The sequence below is a fragment of the Oryzias melastigma genome, linkage group LG1 (assembly GCF_002922805.2).
Source record: "Oryzias melastigma strain HK-1 linkage group LG1, ASM292280v2, whole genome shotgun sequence".
Classification (NCBI taxonomy): domain Eukaryota; kingdom Metazoa; phylum Chordata; class Actinopteri; order Beloniformes; family Adrianichthyidae; genus Oryzias; species Oryzias melastigma.
Genome location: NC_050512.1, coordinates 7,331,515 through 7,354,686, shown reverse-complemented (window position 1 = coordinate 7,354,686; position 23,172 = coordinate 7,331,515). Strand labels below are relative to the sequence as shown.

Below are 23,172 nucleotides of genomic sequence, written 5' to 3'. Positions count from 1 at the left end.
TTAAGGAAAATGTGAAAGAACATCAAACAAAGATTTTTAGCAAACATAACAAAAAAACACAGATAAAAATCTTTTAGTTTTATTTTTAGAAACAGTATAATGATCAGAAAGCAACAACATTTTAACAATAAGTGTTTTACATTTTGTACAATGCATGTCTAAGAAAGTGCCAAAGTGTTTTTCATACAAATTCAAAGAAACAAAAAGTTTACATTCAGCATTCCACCATCAAAACCCACATAAATCCAGGCGCCGTGTGAGTGTCAGAGGTCACGCTCAGCACGTTCTCAGCCTTTGCTACCTCTGCAGTCCTCCCTGAGCCTGTTTGAGCAGAGCATCAAAGTCCAGGTCTTCAAACTGGTCCTGGGAGGGGGACGGGTCGGCATCTCTGCTCGCATCTGAGAGACGGAAGCAGATTCATCGGATTAGCAAGGGAGAAGAAGAAACGCAGCAGATATGGAACGAGGGTCCAGGATGAAAACTGCCCCCCCATCAATCATCTGGTTTGTTTGGCTTCACACGTGGAGCCTCAGGAGAGAACTGACTTCCATCTTTTCTGTGTGACGGCCTGTCAAGCTACGGACACACGTGTCATACATAGTCCATGGTGTTCACACTAGACCAGCAGGGAGGGGCTTCTTCTTCTTTTTCTACTTTTTACTAGCGGATGAACTCACCAACAGTTGGAAGAGGTTTGGTGTGAAATATCAAAGTAGTTCAAATCTGGTGAATCTTCTTCTTTTACAGCTCTATTCCAATACAACGTTTCTTACACGAACCGCAATTTGTATTTTCTGCTTCATGATCAATTTTGAAGCGGTTGCCACTTTTTTGGAAATTAAAAAGGAAGGCATCCATATGCCCCATCTCAATCGCCATCCCTGATTGGTCAAAGTCGGACCTGGTTTCACTGTAATGCATGTTCAATACCCACATGCTTTGTAAGGAGAAAAAATTGATTTTTAGATGCATCAATCATGATCCGTAGATGATTCTGAACCTTTTTTTTAAATAATCAAGAAAAGAATTTGATTTCAAGTAAAAGTAACAAGTTCTGGAGGAGGAGGGTAGAAACCGTTCAGGTTCTACTGCGAACACTTCCAACGGTCAAAAGACCATATTGGATATTCTAAAGGAACTCACACATCGTCGGAGAAGGCAGAGTGAATAAAAAACTCAACTTTTACAGTGAAAGACTTGGCACTGTACTCTGCGAGGAGAATGAGGGCTGTATAATAATGTTCTAAAATACGTTTATTTTGTTTGAGGTGAGTTAAAGAGTGTTTCATTAAGCTGGTCTAATGATAAAAAATAACGTTATTTTAAGTTGTTGAGTTCAGGGATTTTTATTTTTACCGCCTTTGATACTGTGAAAGATTTTATGATTTCAAAACAAAAACATTTTTATGTCTAAATTTTTATGTTGTTAATAAAAGTTAAACAAGGTACTGATCTCATCTTTACTTTAAAATGCACTTTGGTGGAGAAAAATAAGCCATATTATTCTTGTGGTAAAGAGAAAACTTGCATTGATAATTATGTCATAATCGAATTCATCTCCAGTGAGTAGAGCCCGAAAACATGACAGAAGTTTGCATGAATGTGAGATTGAACGCCAACATGCCCAAATATCTGTTAGCATAGACTTTTCATTGAAGTGGCCTCTCCTTTTCTACGATGAATGTTACCGCCCAGAAAAGACAAGCTCCTTAAACCTGAATGACATGACAGGATAAACTAGTTTGTGTCTCCAAACGTGACTCTGGTCTGCAGATAGAGCGAACACAGGAGGCGTCTCACCCAGGTCAGAGTAGTCAGAACTGCAGAACTGCCGTCTTCCTCCAAAGCAGATGTCGAACGGCAGCTCATCCGGCCTGCGGAGCTTGCTGCCGTTGTCGATGGCGGCGAAGGCGTCCTCCGTGTTGTAGAAGGTCACGAAGCCGTAGTGATCGCTGCACAATGTGGAGGAGGGAGGAGTTTAAGAGGTGAAGAAAAGAGAGGCTGCGGCAGGACAAACCAGCGTGCTCACCCTCGCTCTCTGAAGTGAAGCGACACACTCTCCACCTCGCCGAACTGAGAGAAGCGCTCCCTCAGCTCGCCGGGGGTCATGCTTCTGCGGATGCGTCCGACGTACACCACCCTCCTCTCATCCTGCAGCAAAGCATTCAGGAAAAACATCTCAGAGGAGAAACTTTGCTTCGGTTTTACGGAGGAAAACATCAACCAAATCGAGCCGGATCACATGGAGAGAAAATAGAGTCATTATATAGTCATTATAACTCATAAAATACATTTTGTGCTTAAGTACAAAAATTACATTGAATTAATTCAAAAAAATTCACACACACACCTTAAAATTACAACAGCTGAAACTAACTACATGCACAAATCTTCAAAAATGACACACAAATCGCTTGTTATACACACAAATCTGATGTGAAACTCTTCACGTCTCCAAGATTCTGTGTAAGTGATGCGTTTAAATGCTGCTAGAATGCTGGGTCATCAGAGTTTTCTTATCAGCCGCTTTGAACTTGTGAATAATATCTGGTGAAAACTTGACATGTTCCCACTTTCTTGAACTGATAAGCTTGATAATTAATACAAAAAAGTCTAAATATGTGTTTTTAAAAGAGTCAACACAAAAGTTTCTTTATTCTCATTAATGTTAAGATGCATTTTTGGATCGGGACATATCTGTTTCAGAAAGTGGGAAAATGTCAAGTTTTTACCAGATATATTTTAGAATCTAAGTTTAATGCAGTTGAAGAGAAAACTCTGATGACCCAGCATTCTAGCAGCCTTTAAAATGCATCACTAACACGCATCTTTTAGACGAGAAGAGAGTCTTACATCAGATTTGTGTGTAAATGTGGTTTTGTGTGTGTGTAACAAGCAATTTGTGGGTGATTTTTAAAGATTTGTGAGTGTAGTTATTCACTCATGAGTGGTGACAGTAGTTGCCATAGAAATGTGACTCAGGCCGACTTGGACCAATCACTATCATCTGGCTACAGATGGCGACGCCCCCATTACAGAAAAATGATTTGGCTTCATTTTGCTGCAGCTGGACTTAAGGTATTTTCTATGTGTGACGTCAAACCACCCTCTGTCCATCTATATACAGTCAATGATTTTGACGTACTGGGGGGGGGGGGGCTCTTGATTGGACACTTTGACAGTATCTATAGAACAGTGCCGTCACCATCAGTCGTTATTTTTCATTTTTCTGTCAACGTTTCTATGGCAACTCAGGAGTGAGCTTGTTGGAAAGCCACACCCCTTCACCCCTTCCACTGGAGGATATGTCAATCAAACGTTCGAGGTGGGGCCACCACCTGTTTTTACTTGTTCAGTTGAGTACAGTTTACTCACGATGGCTCTCAGTTTCTGGATCCTGGTGTCCAGCTCCCCCCTCAGCCTCTGGGCCTCCCTGCTGCTGTGAGGATGAAGGATAACAGATGAAGACCATGTTGTTTTTGGATTCATAGAAGCAAAGCGATCATACCATCTGACCTGTGAGTATCTCGGTGTCTCCAACGGCAGATCTCTGGGGAGGGAGAGCGGGACCTGGACCTGGACCTGGACCGCGATCTGGAACTGGACTGATATCTGGACCTGGAGCGGAGCGTCCTGTGATGCAGTCTGGGAGGTCTGCGGTGGATCCTACAGGACAAACAGATGTAGGTTTGAGATCCTGGGTTTTCAGGAGAAGACTCAAACTTCAGAGAGGAGACGAAGAGGAGCACCTGGTTCTTTCAGGAGACAGGGAGCTGCAGGAGGAAGATGAGGAGGAGGAGCGGGAGCTGCAGCTGGGAGAGCGCCGCCTCCTCCTGCCTCTGTCGGGGCTGGGGGGCGGAGTCGGGAGCCCACATGCACTCATGTGTTCTTCATGCTTATCTGCACCCAGGTGGGTCCTGCACCCCCCTCTGGAGCTATGCACCTCCCACTGCTCGTGGGGGGAGTCAGAAACCAGCGTGAACTGAGAAGATCCAGACTGGTGATGCAGGAGCCCGCAGTAATCGTGGTCAGAGGTAAAAAACACAGGAGGGGGTTTGTGGGGGGGTGGAGCACTCCAGCTTTTCTTCTTAGGGCGAAGAGGGCGGGGGTCGATGATCTGAATAGACTTGGACGCAGCGTTTTTCTGCTTGGTACTCCGGATGACCTCTGTGGAGAGCACCTCCTCTCTCCTGCAGCTGAGGAGGTCCTGCAGACTCCCTCCAGTACTGGGGGGCTGACCGGGCTCCAGAAGTCTGGAGGTGAGCTCCACCTCCGCAAGGCTGTCTGGGTTCAGATGATCCTCTGTGGGGGGGGTTGAAGGTGGAGCAGCATGAAGAAGCTTGGACTCACAGACCACACCCCCCATGGCTAAAAGAGGAGACGAGAGGAGCAGGAGGTGAGGGGGGGAGAAGAATCTGACCTCTATTTCACATGTGAAAGAAAATACATCTGTGTGTGTTTACTTATGTATAGGGGTGTAACGGATCACGGATGATCCGTGGTCCGTACGGATCAGAAGCCACGGTTTGGGACACGTGTGAACCGCGGACCGCTCCAACCCCCACCTCCGCGCACACACACCTTGTGCTGGCATAATTTAAATCAACTGCCCGTTCACATCAATGGAATTTGGTCAAATTCATGAAAATCCTTTATTTTGACAAGCGCTAAAGTAGATGTTTATGGTTGTGTTAAAGTCTGTTCACCTGAAGCTCCCACTGCGTGTGGGAGGAGCTTCCATCATAAAGTTATCTGGACTTCATAATGGAGGACGCGGATCAACGCTGCTTCTCCACAGGCAGAGGGGAGGGGCGGGGCTCCTCACCCAGGGCAGAGCGGCCGCGAGCAAAAAGGTCCGAGCTGTGTCTGTGTTTTTCTAAAGTAGATGGAGACAGCGCACGCGGTTTCTAATGTAACAAACACATGGATTGTGAGGGCGGTAACGGCTGTAACCTGTCCAAACACCGCGCTAAAATACATTAAATTCTAGCGGCGAGGCGCTGACCGTAAATGAGACGTCTAGCGGTGTTATTGATCCAACAGGTAAGTGTGCTCACGGTACACAGGTGGAGCACGTGACTGAAGTGTTGATTATCAAAGAAAAGAGAAGAAAAATATAATTAAAAGGAGGTGAAATGAATATGGGCACTGTAAAATAATGAACAATAAACAATGATTAACAGCCTGAACATTAATATTATGTCTAAATAATAATAAATTATCTGATATAATGTGTAGAATGAATAAAAACACAGCATTATGCATTTTTATTTCCACAGTTTTTGTTCTTTGAAGTGAGAAGGCTATTTGATTAACTGGAGCTTTGTTTATTTTTCCTTAAAATATGTTATTGTAAAGACCCGTTCATTTTAATAGTTAATTTTATTCTAATGTTGGAAAGGGCATTAAATTGTTATATCGTGTTATAAATTGTTAAAAAAAAGTTTTTGGAGAAAATTAAAACATATCTTTGTGTTAAAATAGTTAAATATCATAGATTATCGGGTAATATATTGTTTTTTGTAACATTTACCATATCGAGATAGATCAGTATCGTGAGCCATGTATCGTCAATCGCATCATATCGCGATGTACCCTGAGATTCCCAGCCCTAGTGAAGTACTTTGTATAGTTATTGAATATATGATTTGAAGTGTTTCCAAAAATTTATTTAGCTTTTATCTTGTTTTTTGCTGTTTTTTTTTTTTTTACTGATCCAAAAAATGATCCGAACCGTGACCCTAAAACCGTGACCCTAAAACCGTGACCCTAAAATCGTGACCCTAAAACCGTGACCCTAAAACCGTGACCCTAAAACCGTGACCCTAAAATCGTGACCCTAAAACCGTGACCCTAAAACCGTGACCCTAAAACCGTGACTCTAAAACCGTGACCCTAAAACCGTGACCCTAAAACCGTGACTCTAAAACCGTGACCCTAAAACCGTGACTCTAAAACCGTGACCCTAAAACCATGACCCTAAAACCGTGACACGATCCGAACAGAGAGTTTTGTGATCCGTTACACCCCTACTTATGTATGTGTGTTTGTGTGTATTTGTGTGTGCTTGTCAGTGTGTGTGGATTAGGCTGTACCTTTTCTTACTGTGTGAAAACTGAGTGTCTTTGTATGTGTCTGTGGATTGTGTTAGTTAATGTTACGTGTGTGTAGTATGTTGTGTAGTGATAGTTTATGTATGTTAGTGTGTTTGTAGAGTTACTGTGTGCATTGTTTATGTGTATATTAGTGTGTGTTGTGTCTTGTTAGTGTGTGTCTTTGTATCGTTGGTGTGTGTATAATAGTGTGTGTTTGTGTATATTAGTGTGTGTAGACTTTTTGTGTGTCAATTAGTGTGTGTTTGTGTACTGTTTGTGGGTGTTTGTGTATTGTTAGTGTGTATATTAGTGTGTTTGTGTATTGTTAGTGTGTGTATTGTTAGTGTGTATATTAGTGTAATTGTGTATTGTTAGTGTGTATATTAGTGTAATTGTGTATTGTTAGTGTGTATATTAGTGTAATTGTGTATTGTTAGTGTGTATATTGTTGTGTGTGGTGTGTTTACCTTGTGTTTGTTCAAACTGCTGCAGCAGGCTGGTCAGATCTGTAGCTTCTATTCCTGTCAGACAGGGGGCAGCAGTGAGACATGAGTTAGTTATAAAGCAGCAGGAGAAACTCCTCCATCCACCTGAACTCCAGACCAAGAACTTCCACCCAAATAAAAGACTGTTGTCTGCTGCAGAACATGGAGAAATCAGTGATTTACACCAGTAAAACCACGGGCTGGGACGCCTATAATGATCAGCTGATCCTCTAACTAAAGGCATGCTGGGAAATGTTCTGACAGAGAAGGCAACAGAGTGAAGTGTGTCTGAGAGAGAGTGCATTCATCATGAGGCCTCACCTGAGTCAACAGCTGAATTTGGCGCCTTACAGCCACTCTGGGGGGGCCGTGGCTCTTCAGAGGTGAGGGGGCCGTCCAGCCGGTCCTGGTCCTCCCCCCTGCTCTTTGGATCAGGACAATCACCTGCAACATGAAGCTGGTCTTTGTTTGACGCTGACAGGAAGAGCTTTGGTTCTTGTTCCTGCGGACTGATAGGCTCCGCCCTGGGCACTGATGGGGGGTCTGTAGAGGGCGGAGCCTGCAGTGGGATGAGGGTGGGGTTTGGAGGATCACTGCTGAGCAGCTTTGGTTTCTTTGCGGGACATTTCTGACTCTCTGCCGCTCTGGCGTCAGGACTGAGCTGAGAAGAAACTTTGGGTCGGGGCTGGGGGGTCAGTTTGGTCTCATAGAGGTGGTGGGTGTCTGGATGGGGGGGTACGTTCTTTGCTCTGCAAACATGTGTGTGTGTCTGGAAGCACAGGATGGGGGTCAGCTCTTTGGGGGCCTCAGACAGAGTGGGCCACTTGGTGCTGCAGTTCCCCTGTTTCTCCAGCAGGGGCCGCCCCTCCCTGCGGAGCCGCCTGTACTCCTGCAGACTCAGAGGTCTGCTCTTCCTCGACCTCTGTCCAGGCTGCAGGTCGCTGCTTTGTGACGGGTCAGGCGGGGGCTCTGCTGGACTTTGGGAGCTCTTCAGATGAGCAGACTCCTCCACATCTTCTCCGTTCTCCCAGTGGAACAGCGCCACGTGAACGGGTCCAAAGCTCACCCTCCTCTTCTGTCTGGACGGAGCGGCTCTGGGGGGGGTTCCATTCACCAGAATGCTCTTCAACAGCAGATCTTTGCCTCCTCCTCCTCCTTCCTCCTCGTCAGATACAACGCTGATCTCCTGGTCACTCTCCTCGGCCGGCTGCTTGAACTTCCACACTTCTTCCCGGGAGAACAGGGGATGCCTCTTCCTCGCTCCATCCTCCTCCTCCTCCACACGGAGCTCCAGACAGTACGGGTGCATGAGCTTCACCAGACTAACGAGAGAGGTGGAGGAGAAGACTTCCACTTCTGCCTTTGCTTCTATACTTTCAGGGCAGAGCTGGTTTTGTTTTCTGAACTTCTTCTGCGTTTTGCTCTTGTTTCTGTCAGACTTCGTCTGCAGCTTCAGGTTTGAGGTTTTGATTCTCCGTCTGATTCTGTGAGCAGATGTTCTCTTCTGAGGAGACAAGAGAAGATGAGGAGTCAAAGTCATATTTACAAACCCAAAGATGAACATTCTTTTACTTTGAATACAGTGGGTTCCAGATTATTATGCAAATTGTTTTAAATTCAGCTAATGACCATTTTCTGTTCTTTACAATCTATCGATGTTGTGGAACTCTTGTGCTTAATGTGGAACAGTGACTTTTAAGGTTTTTATTTTATTTAAAAAAATACTGTTATTGTTTAGTTTGTTCAATAATATTTAATTTAAACTCTAAAGGTTAGAGACTTAAAAATAATGCTGACTGTCAAATCGTAAAAAAAATATCCATCCTTCATTCCTTCCATCCATGCATCCTGGTTCTGGCTCACAAAAATTGAAAAGACACCCTAAGAGAAACCATTTTTGTTCAGTAACCGTGACGACAGAGAAGGGATGTGAACACAGTTCAGTGTTTGTGAACCCACCACAGAGCAACGGTCGGGCTGCGACAGCAGCTCCGAGTCGGGCAGGGTGTCAAAGGGCGACAGAGCGGCGGCCTCCTCGTCCTCCTCGCAGCCCAGCATCTCCGTCAGAGCCGACAGCAGCATCTCTTCCTCTGATTCTGTCTTACTCTGAAAAAGAGAACCAGGTCAAACTAGCTGCTGACCTCAGAGCGCCCTCTTGTGGTGGCAGTGTTAGCCTCCCTGTTTGTTGATCAGTTTGATCAACTGATTTCAGTCATGTGATGAGTGTGTATGCCTGGGGGAGAAACCGGGGAAAGATGGACGCTTAGGGCGAAAGGTCAAAGTTTAAAGCTGCTTTTAGAAGTTAAAAAAAGAAGAATCTTTGATCTTTTATATGCAGTTTTATCTGGGAACGTCAAACGTTTAGTTGAGTGTTGAATAGGTTCAGGAGACTCGATGAAGAACAGTGTGGTGACACTAAAGACTCTACATTCACAACAGCATCTTCAGTGGATCTGACCTCCGGAGCTGCAGAGTCATCAAAGATGGCCAGGATGGAGCGATCCACACCGGAGGAGGTGTCTGCAGCCTCCACATCTCCTCCACCCAGGACCGCCTGCACACATGAAGGGAGGAGCGGTCAGCTGTCTGAGCCCGAGCATTCATAAGCAAACATCAGCGTGCTCCACGCTCATCAAGATAGAAATACGTCAACTTCAGAGGTTTGACAAAAGGATAAATAAAATAACTTAGTTTAATCTGATTCAGCCGAAGATACTGTCCAGAAATTGAGTGAAAATAATCAAAGGTACAAGGTTTGAGACCCGAAAAACGTCTGAGTTTGCGTTAGATCACTTTTCCAAAACAGACATGTGAAGGTCAACCCTCTGAAAATGATTCGTTCAAATCATCTGTGGTAGGAAGATCATGATTAAAACCCCACCCACCACATGGTCGGCAGCAGGTGAACTGCATCATGGGAGTTAATGTCTTCTATCATTTGAATGGTGAAGATTCAGATGAAATTTTTTTCTGTTACTCTGTTTTAAGACAAGCTCCAATGAAATTTTTTTTTTTTTTAATTGTTCTCATGATAGACGGCAAATAATTTAAAATTAAACTACTTTTCTTTATTCAGGTTCATCAGGGCTGATGATGTAAAGAAGAAAAATGAAATAAAGCTGCAAGTATGAAACTAAATGTAGTTCGTTATGTCCTTAGGACTTTGTAATGTTCTTATTTTTTGCCTTTTTCGATTATTACAGTTTTTTTCATTTTGGTGGTGGGGGGTTCTTCTGTTTGAGCTTCCTGTTCTTTTTCAGGCTTTTAATTTGATAAACGATACCGGAAGTCTTTTATGACCGTCCATTGACGTTTAAGATATGCTACCCCAGGACCAGAAAAGTCTGGATTCGGGCCTGTGGGGCTGAACTGGGTCCGTTTGTCTTCACGTGCATGCTCTAACATACAGTTCTAGAACTTTACGGTGGTCGGGGTGACAGCAGCGTTTCCGCTCCAAGGAGGAGCCGTGGGCCAAGACTTAGGCGCGTGGCAGCCTTTCACATTTCACATTCACCTGTGACACGTGTCCTAATCATGCTATCATTTGTTTCCGAACGCCGAGCTCGCGCCTGTTCTAAAGCTGCGGGCAGTGTCGGCCACGTGTCGCCGCGCGCCGGTAGAACACGCGCGGCCACGCTCAATGAACCCGCCCCTCGTGTCCGGTTCAGTGCCCCGGTGGGTTCGGTTCGGACCCAGTACCTGCTCAAAGGGGTCTTGTCCCGTAAATGCAACCGTAGCGGGAATTAAATCACCACCTCTGCCGATCCACTGTGCCGCCATCTTGTTCCCCCCTCGTGGCGCTCGCGCAGGCCGGATACTGCACGTGGTCACCGGCGGGAACCGCACGCGGAGCTGGTCTGTGATCAGTAAAGCTGAGCTTTAAGCAGCGCAGGAGCGGTGATAAATGACACGAACAGATCCGGGATCAGTTCGCGGTTTTCTAGTTTATTCTGCTTTAGAACTTTCATTTTTTGGGACAATGTTCTGTTTTGCAAACCTTTGAGTTTTCACTACCAAAAAGCTGAAGTCATTTCTGGCCAAAAGTATTGAAATCATTTGTTATTAAATTAGTTTTGATCTGCTTTGTGCCCTTCATCATTAATACCTTTTTAATATGCTTTTTTTATTCTAAAGGTTTTTATTTTCTGATTTTTTTTCCTTCAAAATTAATTTATGAATGAAATAGCGACCCCCGTCGGTCATTTCAGAGAATAAATGATCACATTTCTCGCTGAAGTATTGATCCATCTTTCTTTTAAATATTCAAATTAAGAGTTTTAGTCCACAAATCACAGCGGAATTCAAGGAAAGCTGTGATGAAGACATACGAATTCAATAGCTGGACAATGCTATCTCGTGTTTAAAATGTAAATTGAATTCTTTAATTTAATCTCCCGGCCCTGATGGCGTAACTGTCAATTTTCCCCAAAACACTTTTGGGAAAATCTTAAAGATTTCCTTTTTCAGGTCTTGAAATTATCAGTAACTACTCAATTCCAGAAAGTATGAAACAGGGCATTATCATCCTTTTCCCCAAATCTGGAAGAGATAAGGTTCTGGATAATTACCGTCCAATTTCTCTTTTCAACTGTGATTATAAGGTTTTGACATATATTTACACTAAAAGACTTAAGAGTGAACTAAAGGATGTTATTGTTTCGTGAAAAGAAAACAATACTTAATTTATACATATTATAATAGTAACAGTAATATGTAGGTGCTCTATTCTTCTAAAGACTTTTTTGCTCCTCGCTTGTTGTTTCTCAGTAAGAAATTTTCCCAAACGGCTCCTTGTGTTACAGGTTGCAGACCTCTGGTCTACATCAAATACCCAATATTCTCAAGTTAATTAATATATTTTCTAAACCTTCTGTGTTCATTTTGAAACTGTAAAAATGTGATATATTAGCAATACATGATACAGATTTCACAGAAGCTTATAATATACCCAGCAAATCTTTAGTAAAATATATCAGAATTCATATAACAAAAGATGTTAAACTTGGAGAAACACTTAGAAAACAAAATCATCAAGTTTAAATCTCCATTGAAGTAATGGCTTCAAAGAGATTTGACACTTTTTGGATGAATCTATCTGAACAAAATGGAGTCGGTGTATATATCCAGCATACTTGATGGCCATCCCAGACAAATACATCAAAGCTATAAATCAAATTAAATTTACTTTACTTCGTATGGATATTTTGAGTCCATTACATAAAGACAGCAGAAGTGGTGAATGATTTCAAAGATGGTGGCCTAAAATGATATTGATTTTGAACATTTAAATGTGGTTTTAAAAATAAATTGGCTGAAACATTTTTTTAGTAATCAAAATAGTATCTGGTACTGTCTAGCCAAAGGGCAGTTTAAAAAAATGAGAACAATAGAATTTATCCTCAAATGTGATTTCTGTGTCAGCAAACTTCCTATTTCACAAACAGTAATGTACTTGTACAATTTACTCCCCACCAAACTCCCATCTAGAATAATAGATATGTCTCGTACAGGAACAAGTCTTTGTATTTTGAAAATTGGATGGAAAAGAACATTTGAGCTCTAAAACGTGTTGAATTATCAGGGCAGATGGCTCTCTTATGAAAACTTTTGTATAAAGTTTAACTTTAACTACAGCCGTTCAGATTTTAATAGGGTTATAAAGTCCATTCCTCCTAGAGTCAAATCTAATGTTTAAAAATACTAAAAGCAAACTTCAGATCTTCATTTACCCTAAACTTCAAATATTTGGAATATGTCAGGAATGGTGGATGAAGGACTCAAATGCAGAGAATCAGGTATACCAACAAACTAACCTAAAGGATGTCATGTTGGTTTTTCTGAAACCCTTCAGATTTTAGCATCAGGTGGATTCACTATGGAGCCATTTTTGATCGGGAAAAGCTGCATTGATGTAGCTTCATTTCGCAGAGACAAAAACAGAGCGATGTTGGAGAAGTCTGGATTTTTTTCAGATTTTTAAACAGGACATTCAAGTGAAAAACGCCTTCTAGTAAATAATTCAAGCGGCAATGTGTCCAACACCAAAGCCCACACTGCAAAAAGAAAAATCTTTCATCAAAATAGTTTGAAGGAAGCCAAGGAGCATCAGATTTGGTCAAAAGTGCAACAGAACTTGGCTTCTGGTGAGGATCAGATAAAAAGGCACCAAGAAACTCCTGGTTTCTTAGATAAGTCCAAAGATGCTCATCATAGGGTCTAGTGTCTTAGAAAGACCAGAAAGAAGCTTTGCTTGTAGATCTGACTCTGTAAAACATCAGGGTGGCCCTCGTCCAGTCTTTCACTTGAAGAGTTTGTGTATTTTTTTAGATTGGATGTATGGTTATGGTAAATATGGATTTAAAGCTGCTCAAGTTTGGGTTTTCAGCCTTATGGTTAAGGATTCGTTTTCTAAAAACCATAATAAAAAAGGCAGATAAACACCCCTCTTGGTTTTTTGTGGATTGTGGAGACGAGTCAAAGATAAAACCTGGACAGACTAAGCTGCTTACTGTGGTAGAGTAAATGTTTTGTTGCTACATCAGTTCAACTCATCCATCTAAAAAAATTGTCTTTTTAAGAAGCTTACATGATCTTTAGACCAAAGACGGAGATTTGAACTCTTTAAACGGATGTACATTTAATTCTAACATGTCATTTTACATGATTTCTTTTCAGCATTTTATTTGTATTTATTCTGATCTAATTTCCCCTAAGACTTGGTTTTAGCTGTTAATCTGAATTTACACATTGAGTCTAATACATAAATTTAAGATTATTATGTGAAGTTGAATAAATTTAGTCTGAAATTTCAGAGGAATGAACGTATAGTTTAAAATGAAAAACATAAATAGGAATCTAAATCTCTTTTTCTCTTTCAATCCAATAAAGTTCATGGTATCAATAATATTCAAAGCATTTTGGTTCTTTTATTAACAGACAGGCAACATATGTATTAAAATATTCTTGACATGTTTTGATAGAGACATATCATCTTCATGAAAGTTGATTCTGATGAAGACGGAACGTTCCGTCTTCATCAGAATCAACGGGCACTACGGCTTCTTCCCAGAGTCCAAAAACATGGTTCAGAGGTTACTCTAAAGCAGAGGTTTCCAAATCCAGGCCTCAAGGGCTGGCGTCCTAGATCACTTCAGATTATTTTATTTTGTTATTAATGGCCCGATGTTATCTTGTGCTTATTTTTAACTTGTAAAATTTTGACAAAATATATTTTTATGGACGGTAGAAAATTGAGAGTTATTTAAGGTTTAAGTTGATTTATTCTGGAATAATATTCCTGCATTTGTATTATTCATAATTATGCTAAAATTTTTAAAGTTTTGAAAATTGACATTCTGATAGTTGTTCTGGTCCTCTATTTTGGCATTTGTTAAAAACTTTTTAGGCTATAATGGAGTTAAGCTAACATTTCAGCTACAAGCTAACTGTTTGGCTAATTTAGTCTTTTTTCAGGTTTTTAGGCTATTTTGGCATTTAGCTAATATTTTAACTGGCTATCAGCTTCAGCGTTTTCAACTATCAATTTCAGCATCTTCAGCTGCCAAATTCAGCTAACAAGATTCACAATAGCATAATCGTAGGTAATGCTATATATCTAGTTCATAATTATGTTAAAGTTACAGTTTTAAAGTTTTAGAGTATTCAATAAATGTTTATCCCGTTTGCCCTGCGACCTAAGGTGTATCTTGGATTTTGGCCCCCTGTGCGATTGAGTTTCACACCCCTGTCCTAGATGTTTTCCAACCAACCTGCCATTGAAGTTCCTTATTGGCTAAACACACCTGATCACGGTAATCAAGCAGATGAGTGGTTAAGCCCGCCTTTGAGGCCTGGATTTGGACACCACTGCCCTAGAGTGTGCATATGTGATTGTGTGTCCTGTCCAGGATGTACCCCACCTTGTCCCATAATTAGCCAGGACAGACTCACTCCAGTGACCCTGTAATGGATAGTGGGTTAAGAAGAGATGGATAAACCCGTAGTTACATTGCTCCTCCATGTGGGGGTGCTGTTGCTGTGCTTTTGAACCTTGTGTTCACATGGAGCTGTGCATCAGGGTTTCAGACCAGAGTTCTGTTGGTGTTATCTCGTCTGTCTCGTGTGTCTTCAGGGTTATCGGTCACTCCAACCTGCTGAGCTTTCCTCTACATTCAGAAGCTGTTCTTTAGTTTGGTGTCCCCGATGGACAAGCTAGTAGCTTTCTTTTACTGCAGGTTTTCCCCTGTTTCTCATCTCCTCCCCTTCCACTCACTCAGGATGAAAAGGGGCCAGAGCATCGCCGGGGTTGCAGGACTGTGCTGAGGCATGTGAGGGGGGGTGGAGAGCGGAGAGTGGTCAGGATCTGTGTAAGTGGGTCACCTCCGTGCTCAGCCCCATGCAGAACATGGCCTCACACGCACCAGAGCGTTCACGCCTCTTATCACAGAAACGCCAAATTCCCATTCAAACTCCACACTGAGGGGGTGGGGGGAAAACAAGCTGCAACACCCCACCTTCACTCTCTCTTTGACACGCAGGAGGCGTGAATTTTTCCAGAAATGAGATCTCAGGGACTCGCTCTGCGTCTGTGCCCCCCCTCCAGTCATCCCGGCTGCTCAGTCATGCAGGATTTTGTGCGTGCACTTCTGCGACCTTTCAAGTGCTGCACAACGCTGGGGGGCAGAGTGTCATAAAAGGCTATGGCGCTCTGATCTCTGAGGGGGAGCAGGGTGGGGTGGTGGTGGTGGGGGGGTTAAAGGACTCTGCGTCAGTCTTTTCTGAGTTCAGTAATATTTGTTTGATTTTGAAGAGAGTTTTGTTGTTTTTGTTTTTTTTTGTGAGAAGAATTCCACCCCACGAGGCCCAGAAAACATCTGCTCATGAGACATGAAGACCTGAGGGAAACCAGGACTCAACGCAGTAAATGAAAGGAGCAGGAAAGCATGCAGGGGTTGGGGCACAGGTGAGGCTTACAGGTGCACCGACACTCCCAGCGTGATAACAGACTCCTACATCAATTATGAAGAGCAGAGGAATGGGATGGAGGCCTGAGAACAGTCATCGTCTGCACATTTCACAACCAGTTAACAGCATTTATGTACCACACAACCAAAGACTTTCAGTTTCTGCAGGCTTAGCTCATCACTGGGGATGCAGTACTGAACTGAACGGAAATGCTCTGCATCATCAGCATCAGGGCTGAACGCAGCAGCAATAAAAGCTGCTTCATAACAGTTTCAGCTTCATTGAGATGTTTTTTAAACCGTCTCCAATATGATGTGAGCAAAGATTAAGACTGGGATCACTGCACCACCACGCATCCACACCAGTCCTGGTTTCACAGGTGTGAAAGTGAACCTTAACTCTGCTGCTGATCAGAGGTCAGTGGTCTTAGAGGTACTTGACACATTGGAAAGGGGATGAGGGGAAGTAGCGCAAATTAAAACATTAAATACATTCTTTGTTGTCTTTTGATTACTTTAAAAATCTGTCTTCCTCCTTGGAAGTCGCCCAGGGACGGGGAGGGCACTGGATGGATGGATAGATGGATGATAGATAATGGATGGATGGATAGATGGATTGACAGATAAATTTTGGATGGATGGATGGACAGATGGATGATGGACAATGGATGGATGATAGATGGACGGACGGATGGATGGACAGATAAATGCTGGATGGATTGATGGATGGATGGATGGACAGATAAATGCTGGATGGATTGATGGATGGATTGATGGATAGATGGACACATAAATGCTAGACGGACGGACGGATGGACGGACGGGTGGATGGATTGATGGATGGATTGATGGATGGATGGACACATAAATGCTAGATGGACGGACGGACGGACGGACGGACAGACGGATGGATGGATGGACGAATGGATGAACGAACAGATGGACGGACGGATACACGATGGTTGGACAGATGGATGGATGGATGGACAGATAAATGCTGGATGGATAGATGGATGGACAGAAAGAGGATGGATAGTTGGAAAGACAGATGATGATGACAGGACAAATAGATGGATGGACTGATTCATGATGAATGAATACAAGAACGAATGGATGGACAGACAGATTATGCACAGAGAAACAGATAATGTTGGATGGATGAACAGATAGATTGTTGATGATGAACAGATAGAGAATAGATAGATGCATGAATGACAGACAGATGGATGGACAGGATGATGGTTGATATAATTGACTGGTGGATAAGTAAACAGATGGATGATGATTGAAAGGATGGATGATGATTGAAAGGATGATGATGGATGGATGATGGATGGATCACAGATGGCTTCTTCATTGAGTTTTTCATGTTTCAAAGAGAATGATCAGAGGAGAAAGTCTTAATTTTAGTATTTCCAGTTTTCTCCTCCTCTATGTGTTGTTCTGGTTCTCCTGTCTCTCCTCCTCTATGTGTTGTTCTGGTTCTCCTGTCTCTCCTCCTCTGTGTCTTGTGTTGTTCTGGTTCTCCTGTCTCTCCTCCTCTGTGTCTTGTGTTGTTCTGGTTCTCCTGTCTCTCCTCCTCCCAGACTCCTGCCCGTGTTATGTAAGTGGTTCCTGCCACTGGTGTATCGATGATGCTGATAGGTGTGAAACCTCCTGCTGAGCATCATCGCCTGGAAGTTGTTTGTGAGAATCTGTTCATGTGAACCATCAGGCTCATTTACAAAATGAAGCGTGTCTGCAGAAGCTCATCATGCCTCTGCTGTCCTTTTTCTGCCACATTGCCATGGCGACAGTGCCCTCCCGGGGTAATGGGGGACGAGTGCACCAGAGCTATTTATTCTCTCTTTCTGCCTCCTCCTTCCATCCATCGGCCGCTCGTCTCTCCGTCTCTTTCCACCTCCTTCCCTGCCCTCCTCCTCCTGCAACCTTTCTACTCCCTCCATCTCCATCCTTCCCTCTGCGTTTCCCCCTCCCTGATTGGTTCTCCTCCTCAAAATGAGATACTGGCTAATGAGACAGAGGGTGAGGAAAAAAAAGGGGGGGGGGGGGTGAGGAGCAAGTGTCTTTAAAAAAGGAGCAATATTGTGGGGGAGGTGATCTATGCAGAAGTGTTCCTCTTTTCATGCCAAAGAACCTGATGATGTTCTTTTGAAGTGAAACCTCACCCTGGTTCATTGTGTCCATCTGAGGGTCTGCGCACGTGTGTGATCTGAAACGTGCACGCTCTGGCGTCTCACTGAGGACTCCTGTGTCAGCAGAAGGAGCAGAGTTCTGAGCTTTCAGATCTCTGGACAGGAAGACTGGCTGGTGTCTTGCTGCCTTGGAGCATGGTGTGCGATGATGTTAATCATGTTCTTCATTTTAGGGTCTACAGACCAAAAGGAGAAGAGACTTTGAACATTTACTGCCTTCATGTGAAACGTCACAGCACAGCAGAGAACAATTACAATGATGGAAGATTAAAACATTTATTCGTAGTGCTCCAAACAGAAAGAGAAGACTCAGCATTTTCTAAAAGTGCACCAACTTTGGTAGGTATGGTTTTGAACTGATCCAGCTTCGGTCCTGATCTTATTCTAGCTTTGGTACTGATCAGATCCAGCTTAGGTCCTATCTTGATCCAGCTTCGGTCCTGATCTTATTCTAGCTTTGGTACTGATCAGATCCAGCTTTGGTCCTGAACTGATCCAGCTTTGGTCCTGATTTTATTCCGGCTTTGGTACTGATCAGATCCAGTTTTGTTTCTGATTTGATCCAGTTTTGATCCTGATCTAATTCTAGGTTTGGTCCTGATCTGATCTAGCTTTGGTCTTGATCAAATTCCAGCTTTTGTCCTGATTTAAGTTCAGCTTTGTTTCTGATTTGATCCGGCTTTTGACCCGATCTGATTCCAGCTTTGTTACTGATCTGATTCAGCCTTGGTCCTGATTTAATCAAACTATGGTCCTTCTCTAATTTCAGCTTCGTTCCTGATCCGATCCAGCTTTGGCCCTGGTTGTTCACTTCCAGATAAACTCTCGTTGTCGGTCACTTCAGTGTGAGTGCATACTGACTTTCCATAGACCAAAAAAATAAATAAATGCTGTTAGCTCTTTGTGTGTCTGTAGGACAAAAAAAGCCACATCTGAATCATGAAGAAGTTTGGAAATGTCTGCTGGGTATAGGATAGTATAGAGGTCTGCAACCTGCGGCTCCAGATCCACATGTGTCTCCTTTATCTCTCCATTGTGGCTCCTTGCCCAAACATAAAATAAGTCATGGAGACTGCTGACCCAGCCATGTTGACCGTCAGAGTCAGCAGCTCCTACTAAACAAAACTAGCTAAAGAAAACAAATAAACAAAGCCAGCAAACTAAGACTACCAAGATCCAACCACAAACTAAAATAACAAAACCCAGCAGTGTAAGACTGCTGAGGAGAAAGAGGGACAAAAGAACATAAATAAATAAATAAAAATAAAATAGTAATTTTTCAAAGTAAGGATTACTTAATTAAAATTTATTTAATTTAAATTAGTAATTTATAACTTGATGGCTGAGGTTCACGTAGATGATAAACTTTCTAGATTTTTACATCCCTGTTGGCCTGAAGAAGTCTCGTTTGCTCAATGCTACCTTCAAAATGAACAGATTTATATGCAAAGTAAAACTTAATAGAGTTAAAAGCACATATTATCTTATTCTGCACAACATTGGTTATTCAAAAAATCAAATTTTGAGAGATGCTAGGTTCTTTTTATGTTTTTGATTTTGTTCGTGCCTAAAAATAGCCATAATTCATATTTATTATCAAAAAACAGAAGGTCATGAATGTAAATCCAAATTACCTAAAGGATAAAGTAAGACTATGCGGCTTCTTCTAGGTTTTGATCAGTAGAAATCGAACCAAAAAGGCTCTTTTACTGTTAAAAGTTGCTGATCTAGACTCATCTGATCCAGGTAATCAGCAGCAGATAAGGCAGGATTTCCAGAAAACCAGCAGGAGGCCGGCCCTCGAGGCCCGGAGTTTGACACCCCTGATTTAGAGCAACCATAAAACCTATGAAGCATGGTTTTGAATTGTGGGAGGATTACAGTACAGCTCAGGCTCAGGTGGGAGGAGAGCCAAAGCTCCTCCCACTGAGTTCCTGTGGGGAGGAGCTTTGGTATCATCTGAGCATCAGGCGTTCTCCAACCAGATCATTCTGCCCAGCACACTCACATGTGAGCAGAACACAGGCGACAAAATGACAGGGATGGAAGGGGAGGGAGGGGGCGCAGAGGTGAGTGAGGCAACACTGTGTGACCCACTGCAGCGGGAGGGGGGGGCACTGTCCTTCATCCTCCTCCCTTTTCTCTCACCCCCCCTCCTCCTGCCCTCCCTGCCCTGTAACAGAGATCCCCTGAATGTAACGAGCAGATGCTGCAGCGCACACACCTTCACACATTCACTCTTGGGTGCACACACACACACATAATTGTGCACACCTCCGTGCACACACACGTGCGCGCTCTGATGAAATGAAGTGGAGGTCAGTTCATGCGTTTGTGCTGAAAGCCGACAGCTTCTCCGGATCAGAGCTGTTGTTCTCAGATCTGACTCTCAGGTCACTTTGACAGTCCTGCCTCCTCCTCCTCCTCCTCCTCCTCCTCCCTCCTCTCTCCTCCCACCTGAGCTGTAATCTGCAGGGCTGATGAGGGCAGAGCAGATCTCTCCTCACTCACTCCAGCTCCCCTCTGCAGCTGAGAGAAGCGGATCCTTTGTGTTGACGTTTTGAGCCTGTGCTCTCCCTCCTCCGCCTGTGGAGCGCGGGGGTAACAGACGCTCATGTGAGCAGCCTCAGAGGCAGAGAGGAGAGGCAGGGACAACAGAGCCCCGCCATCGTTCTGGTCGGATCCTCTCCAGACATGTGAGAAGATGTCCGTGGGCGGCTGCGCGTGTCCCGGTGAGTGATGATGGCTGCTGCCACGCTTTTGACTTTTTTTTTCTGATGCTGGTATTTTTGGCTGCTGTGGCGTGATGGAGGGGAGTGCCTCAGGGCCCCTGTTTGCAAAGGCTCATGGGAGGTCATCTTCTGTGGCGAGCATAGATGCTGGAACAGAAGGACTATCACGCTGTCTGGCTCCAGCCTGACCTGCATCCTCTGTGAGTTGCTGGACAGACTACTGTGTTGTGCCTGGAGTTGTTGCTATGGCATCACCTCTCGCCCTCATCGCTCCACTGCTGTGCTGAGATCTGAATCCCTCAAGTTGGAAAAGCTCACCCCCCCATTAGGGATGGAAGGAGAGTAAAGAGCAGAGACGGTCATGACCGGCGTGGGAACGCCGTTTATTTGGCTCTGACGAGTCTGCCGTAGTAACCCAGCTGTGGGGGCTCGTACTCCTCATCCTCTCCAGAGTTCCTCTTTTCTTTTTCATCCTTCTATCTCTGAGCATCTCTGCTGTTTGACTCGCCTTTCCTTTCCCACGATGGAGACAGAAACTGACTTCTGAGCTACAAACGCAACACAAAAAAACTCCAAATCTTACCCAGAATGTTGTCTCCTTTCTGCTGGAATCAATTGTACATCATAAAGACAGAATGACTTCATGCTTTGAGGATGTTTACACTAAATATGTATGATAGGATTTTAGGCTGCTGGAGTTTGGTTGCTTAAAAGTTGCTCTTTTGAGGAAGAGAATCTCATCATTCTTGATATTGTTTTGTTTGTCTAGATAAACATTTTAACACCAATCGGTGATGCTTAAACACAAAATATTTAACATGCTGTAACTTTCAACACCAGTAGATTCTGAAGGAAAGGACATGAAACTTAAGCACTGCACAGAGCCTGACTCAGTGCGAAGTATTGTTTGCGCCACTCTGCCTGCATTACTGAGCGTTTTTCTGATTGTCTGCCGCCTGCCCTGACCCTTCCCTGGACCCTGACACCTAGTGATAGGTGGGCGAGGCCTCGTAAAGCGTTTCGGCACATTACCCAAACCGTATTGATTCTGTGTTGATACTGAATCTCTCAATACTGACTCCTGCTGGACCAAACACATAATTGCAGGAAACCTAGTTAAGAAACTGCACTGATATACTTATTAACCCTTTAACACCGGAGGTGTCATCAGTGACGCTTAAACACAAAATCTTTAACGTACTGTAACTTTTCAACCATTAATGCGATAAGTTTCATTTGCAGAATTCATCAGTTTGTAAAAAAGTAAAACAAAGAAAATCTGTTTTTGTTTTAAACATATAAGTTTGTTTTCCACTTGAGAATGCTCTTAACTCCTGGAACAGTTGAATTAAAAAAAAAGCTGCTGAAATCTGGATATTTTGCTTCTTTGAGATTTAAAGTCATTTTGCAGTCGATAAAGTTTTACTCATTGTTTTGTGATACTTCAGGATGGAGGGAGGTGATCTGTCACTGCACAAAGTTATGGAAGTCAGACAGTTCAAAGCTGCCTTCGTGTCTCTGTAAATCAGGGATCTCAAACTGGCGGCCCGCGCCAGTTAATATTTTCCGGCCCCAACCTTAAAATAAAAGTTCAATGTCTACTAAGCAATATCTTTTACATGTCCACGCTTCTTTGATGATAGCTTTGTATTTGCTTTGTGAGCCTGCTTTTTGCTTAAAATGTTTCATTTGCTATTGTTGTTGGATCAGAAAAGTCTTTAGCAACAGTTGCTAGCATCGTTAGCTCCTGTCATTGCACAGGACTTGCAGAAGATATTGCTTTGTAGTACATAGACATGAATAAATGTTCAATATAGTTGTTCAATAGATAGTGTATAGACAATGGACTAAAGCCCGCAAAAACACATTTTTGGCACAAATGGGACCCCATACGGCCTTCAGGGGCCCCGGGGTAGTCTCTGTGGATGCCACGGACTCCTCCTGCCACCCCCCACCTTTATGGATACTTTTGCTTGGGTGCAGCGACAGGTGAAGCCTCCGACTGAAGTAAAGTTTCTCTTGCGACTGCGCAGCTGAAAGGCAGACTGCGCACGGGCTTTGCGCATCCGTCTGCGCCTGCATCTGTTTTTTGTTTTGTGTGCCTCAGCAGCGGTGGAGGAGGCAGGAGTGGTTGGTTCAGAACCCGGCCTGAACCGTACTGCGGTCAGATTGCATACTTATCAACGTGCTCATGGAAATTTCCAGAAAAAAAAAACGCCACATGTCTGCACTCCGGAGCCCTCCGCTCTCACACGTTTGTTTTGCTCCTCATCTCCTTCTCCTCCACATTTTTCACTTTCATGAGACTTTGGAGGTTCAGAGAAAAACCTGGTGACTTTTGAGAGGCGGAAGGATGAAGTTCGGAGGCCTGCATCGCTCATGCTCAGGTAGACAAAGGACCAATCTTGACTTTTCTCTTCCAAATCAACCCCCACCCCATGGAGTGTGCCCCTCCTGCCCACATTTCTGTGGAAGGATGATAGAATCTGTCTTTGGGTTCTCGTGTTCTTCTTGTTTACATTCCAAAGCTGTGTTCAGACCCAAAGGCACCGCCCCCCTTCTTGTGTGGGCTCAAGGGTTGAGTTTGTGAGGGTGGGGGGGTTAACATACACACACACAATATGTGCCCCCACATGTAGGGGCCGCAAACACAAGAACAACTCCACAAGAGGAGCTTGTTGCTGCTTGTTTTCAACATGGAG

At 43.6% G+C, this 23,172-nt stretch overlaps 1 protein-coding gene and 1 long non-coding RNA gene across 3 annotated transcripts; one reads left to right on the top strand and one right to left on the bottom strand.

Moving 5' to 3' along the window:
- Positions 1-63: 63 nt before the first annotated feature.
- On the bottom strand, positions 64-10,445 carry LOC112137253 (peroxisome proliferator-activated receptor gamma coactivator-related protein 1). 2 transcript variants are annotated; one of them, XM_024259475.2, is made up of 11 exons: positions 10,280-10,445; positions 9,039-9,134; positions 8,540-8,686; positions 6,902-8,084; positions 6,563-6,616; positions 3,750-4,368; positions 3,517-3,666; positions 3,376-3,439; positions 2,030-2,151; positions 1,801-1,952; positions 64-398 (listed from the first exon to the last, which is right to left on the bottom strand). In XM_024259475.2, the coding sequence occupies exons 1-11, from the start codon at positions 10,358-10,360 to the stop codon at positions 298-300; spliced, it is 2,769 nt and encodes a 922-aa protein (XP_024115243.1). In that variant the 5' UTR covers positions 10,361-10,445; the 3' UTR covers positions 64-297. The 2 variants fall into 2 exon arrangements, with proteins under 2 accessions (XP_024115243.1, XP_024115244.1); XM_024259476.2 differs by having other exon boundaries at positions 3,376-3,436.
- LOC112137255 lies at positions 4,263-9,281 on the top strand. Its single transcript, XR_002917511.2, has 2 exons — positions 4,263-4,396; positions 9,020-9,281. It is a non-coding gene; the product is annotated as an uncharacterized LOC112137255 (long non-coding RNA).
- Positions 10,446-23,172: the final 12,727 nt, after the last annotated feature.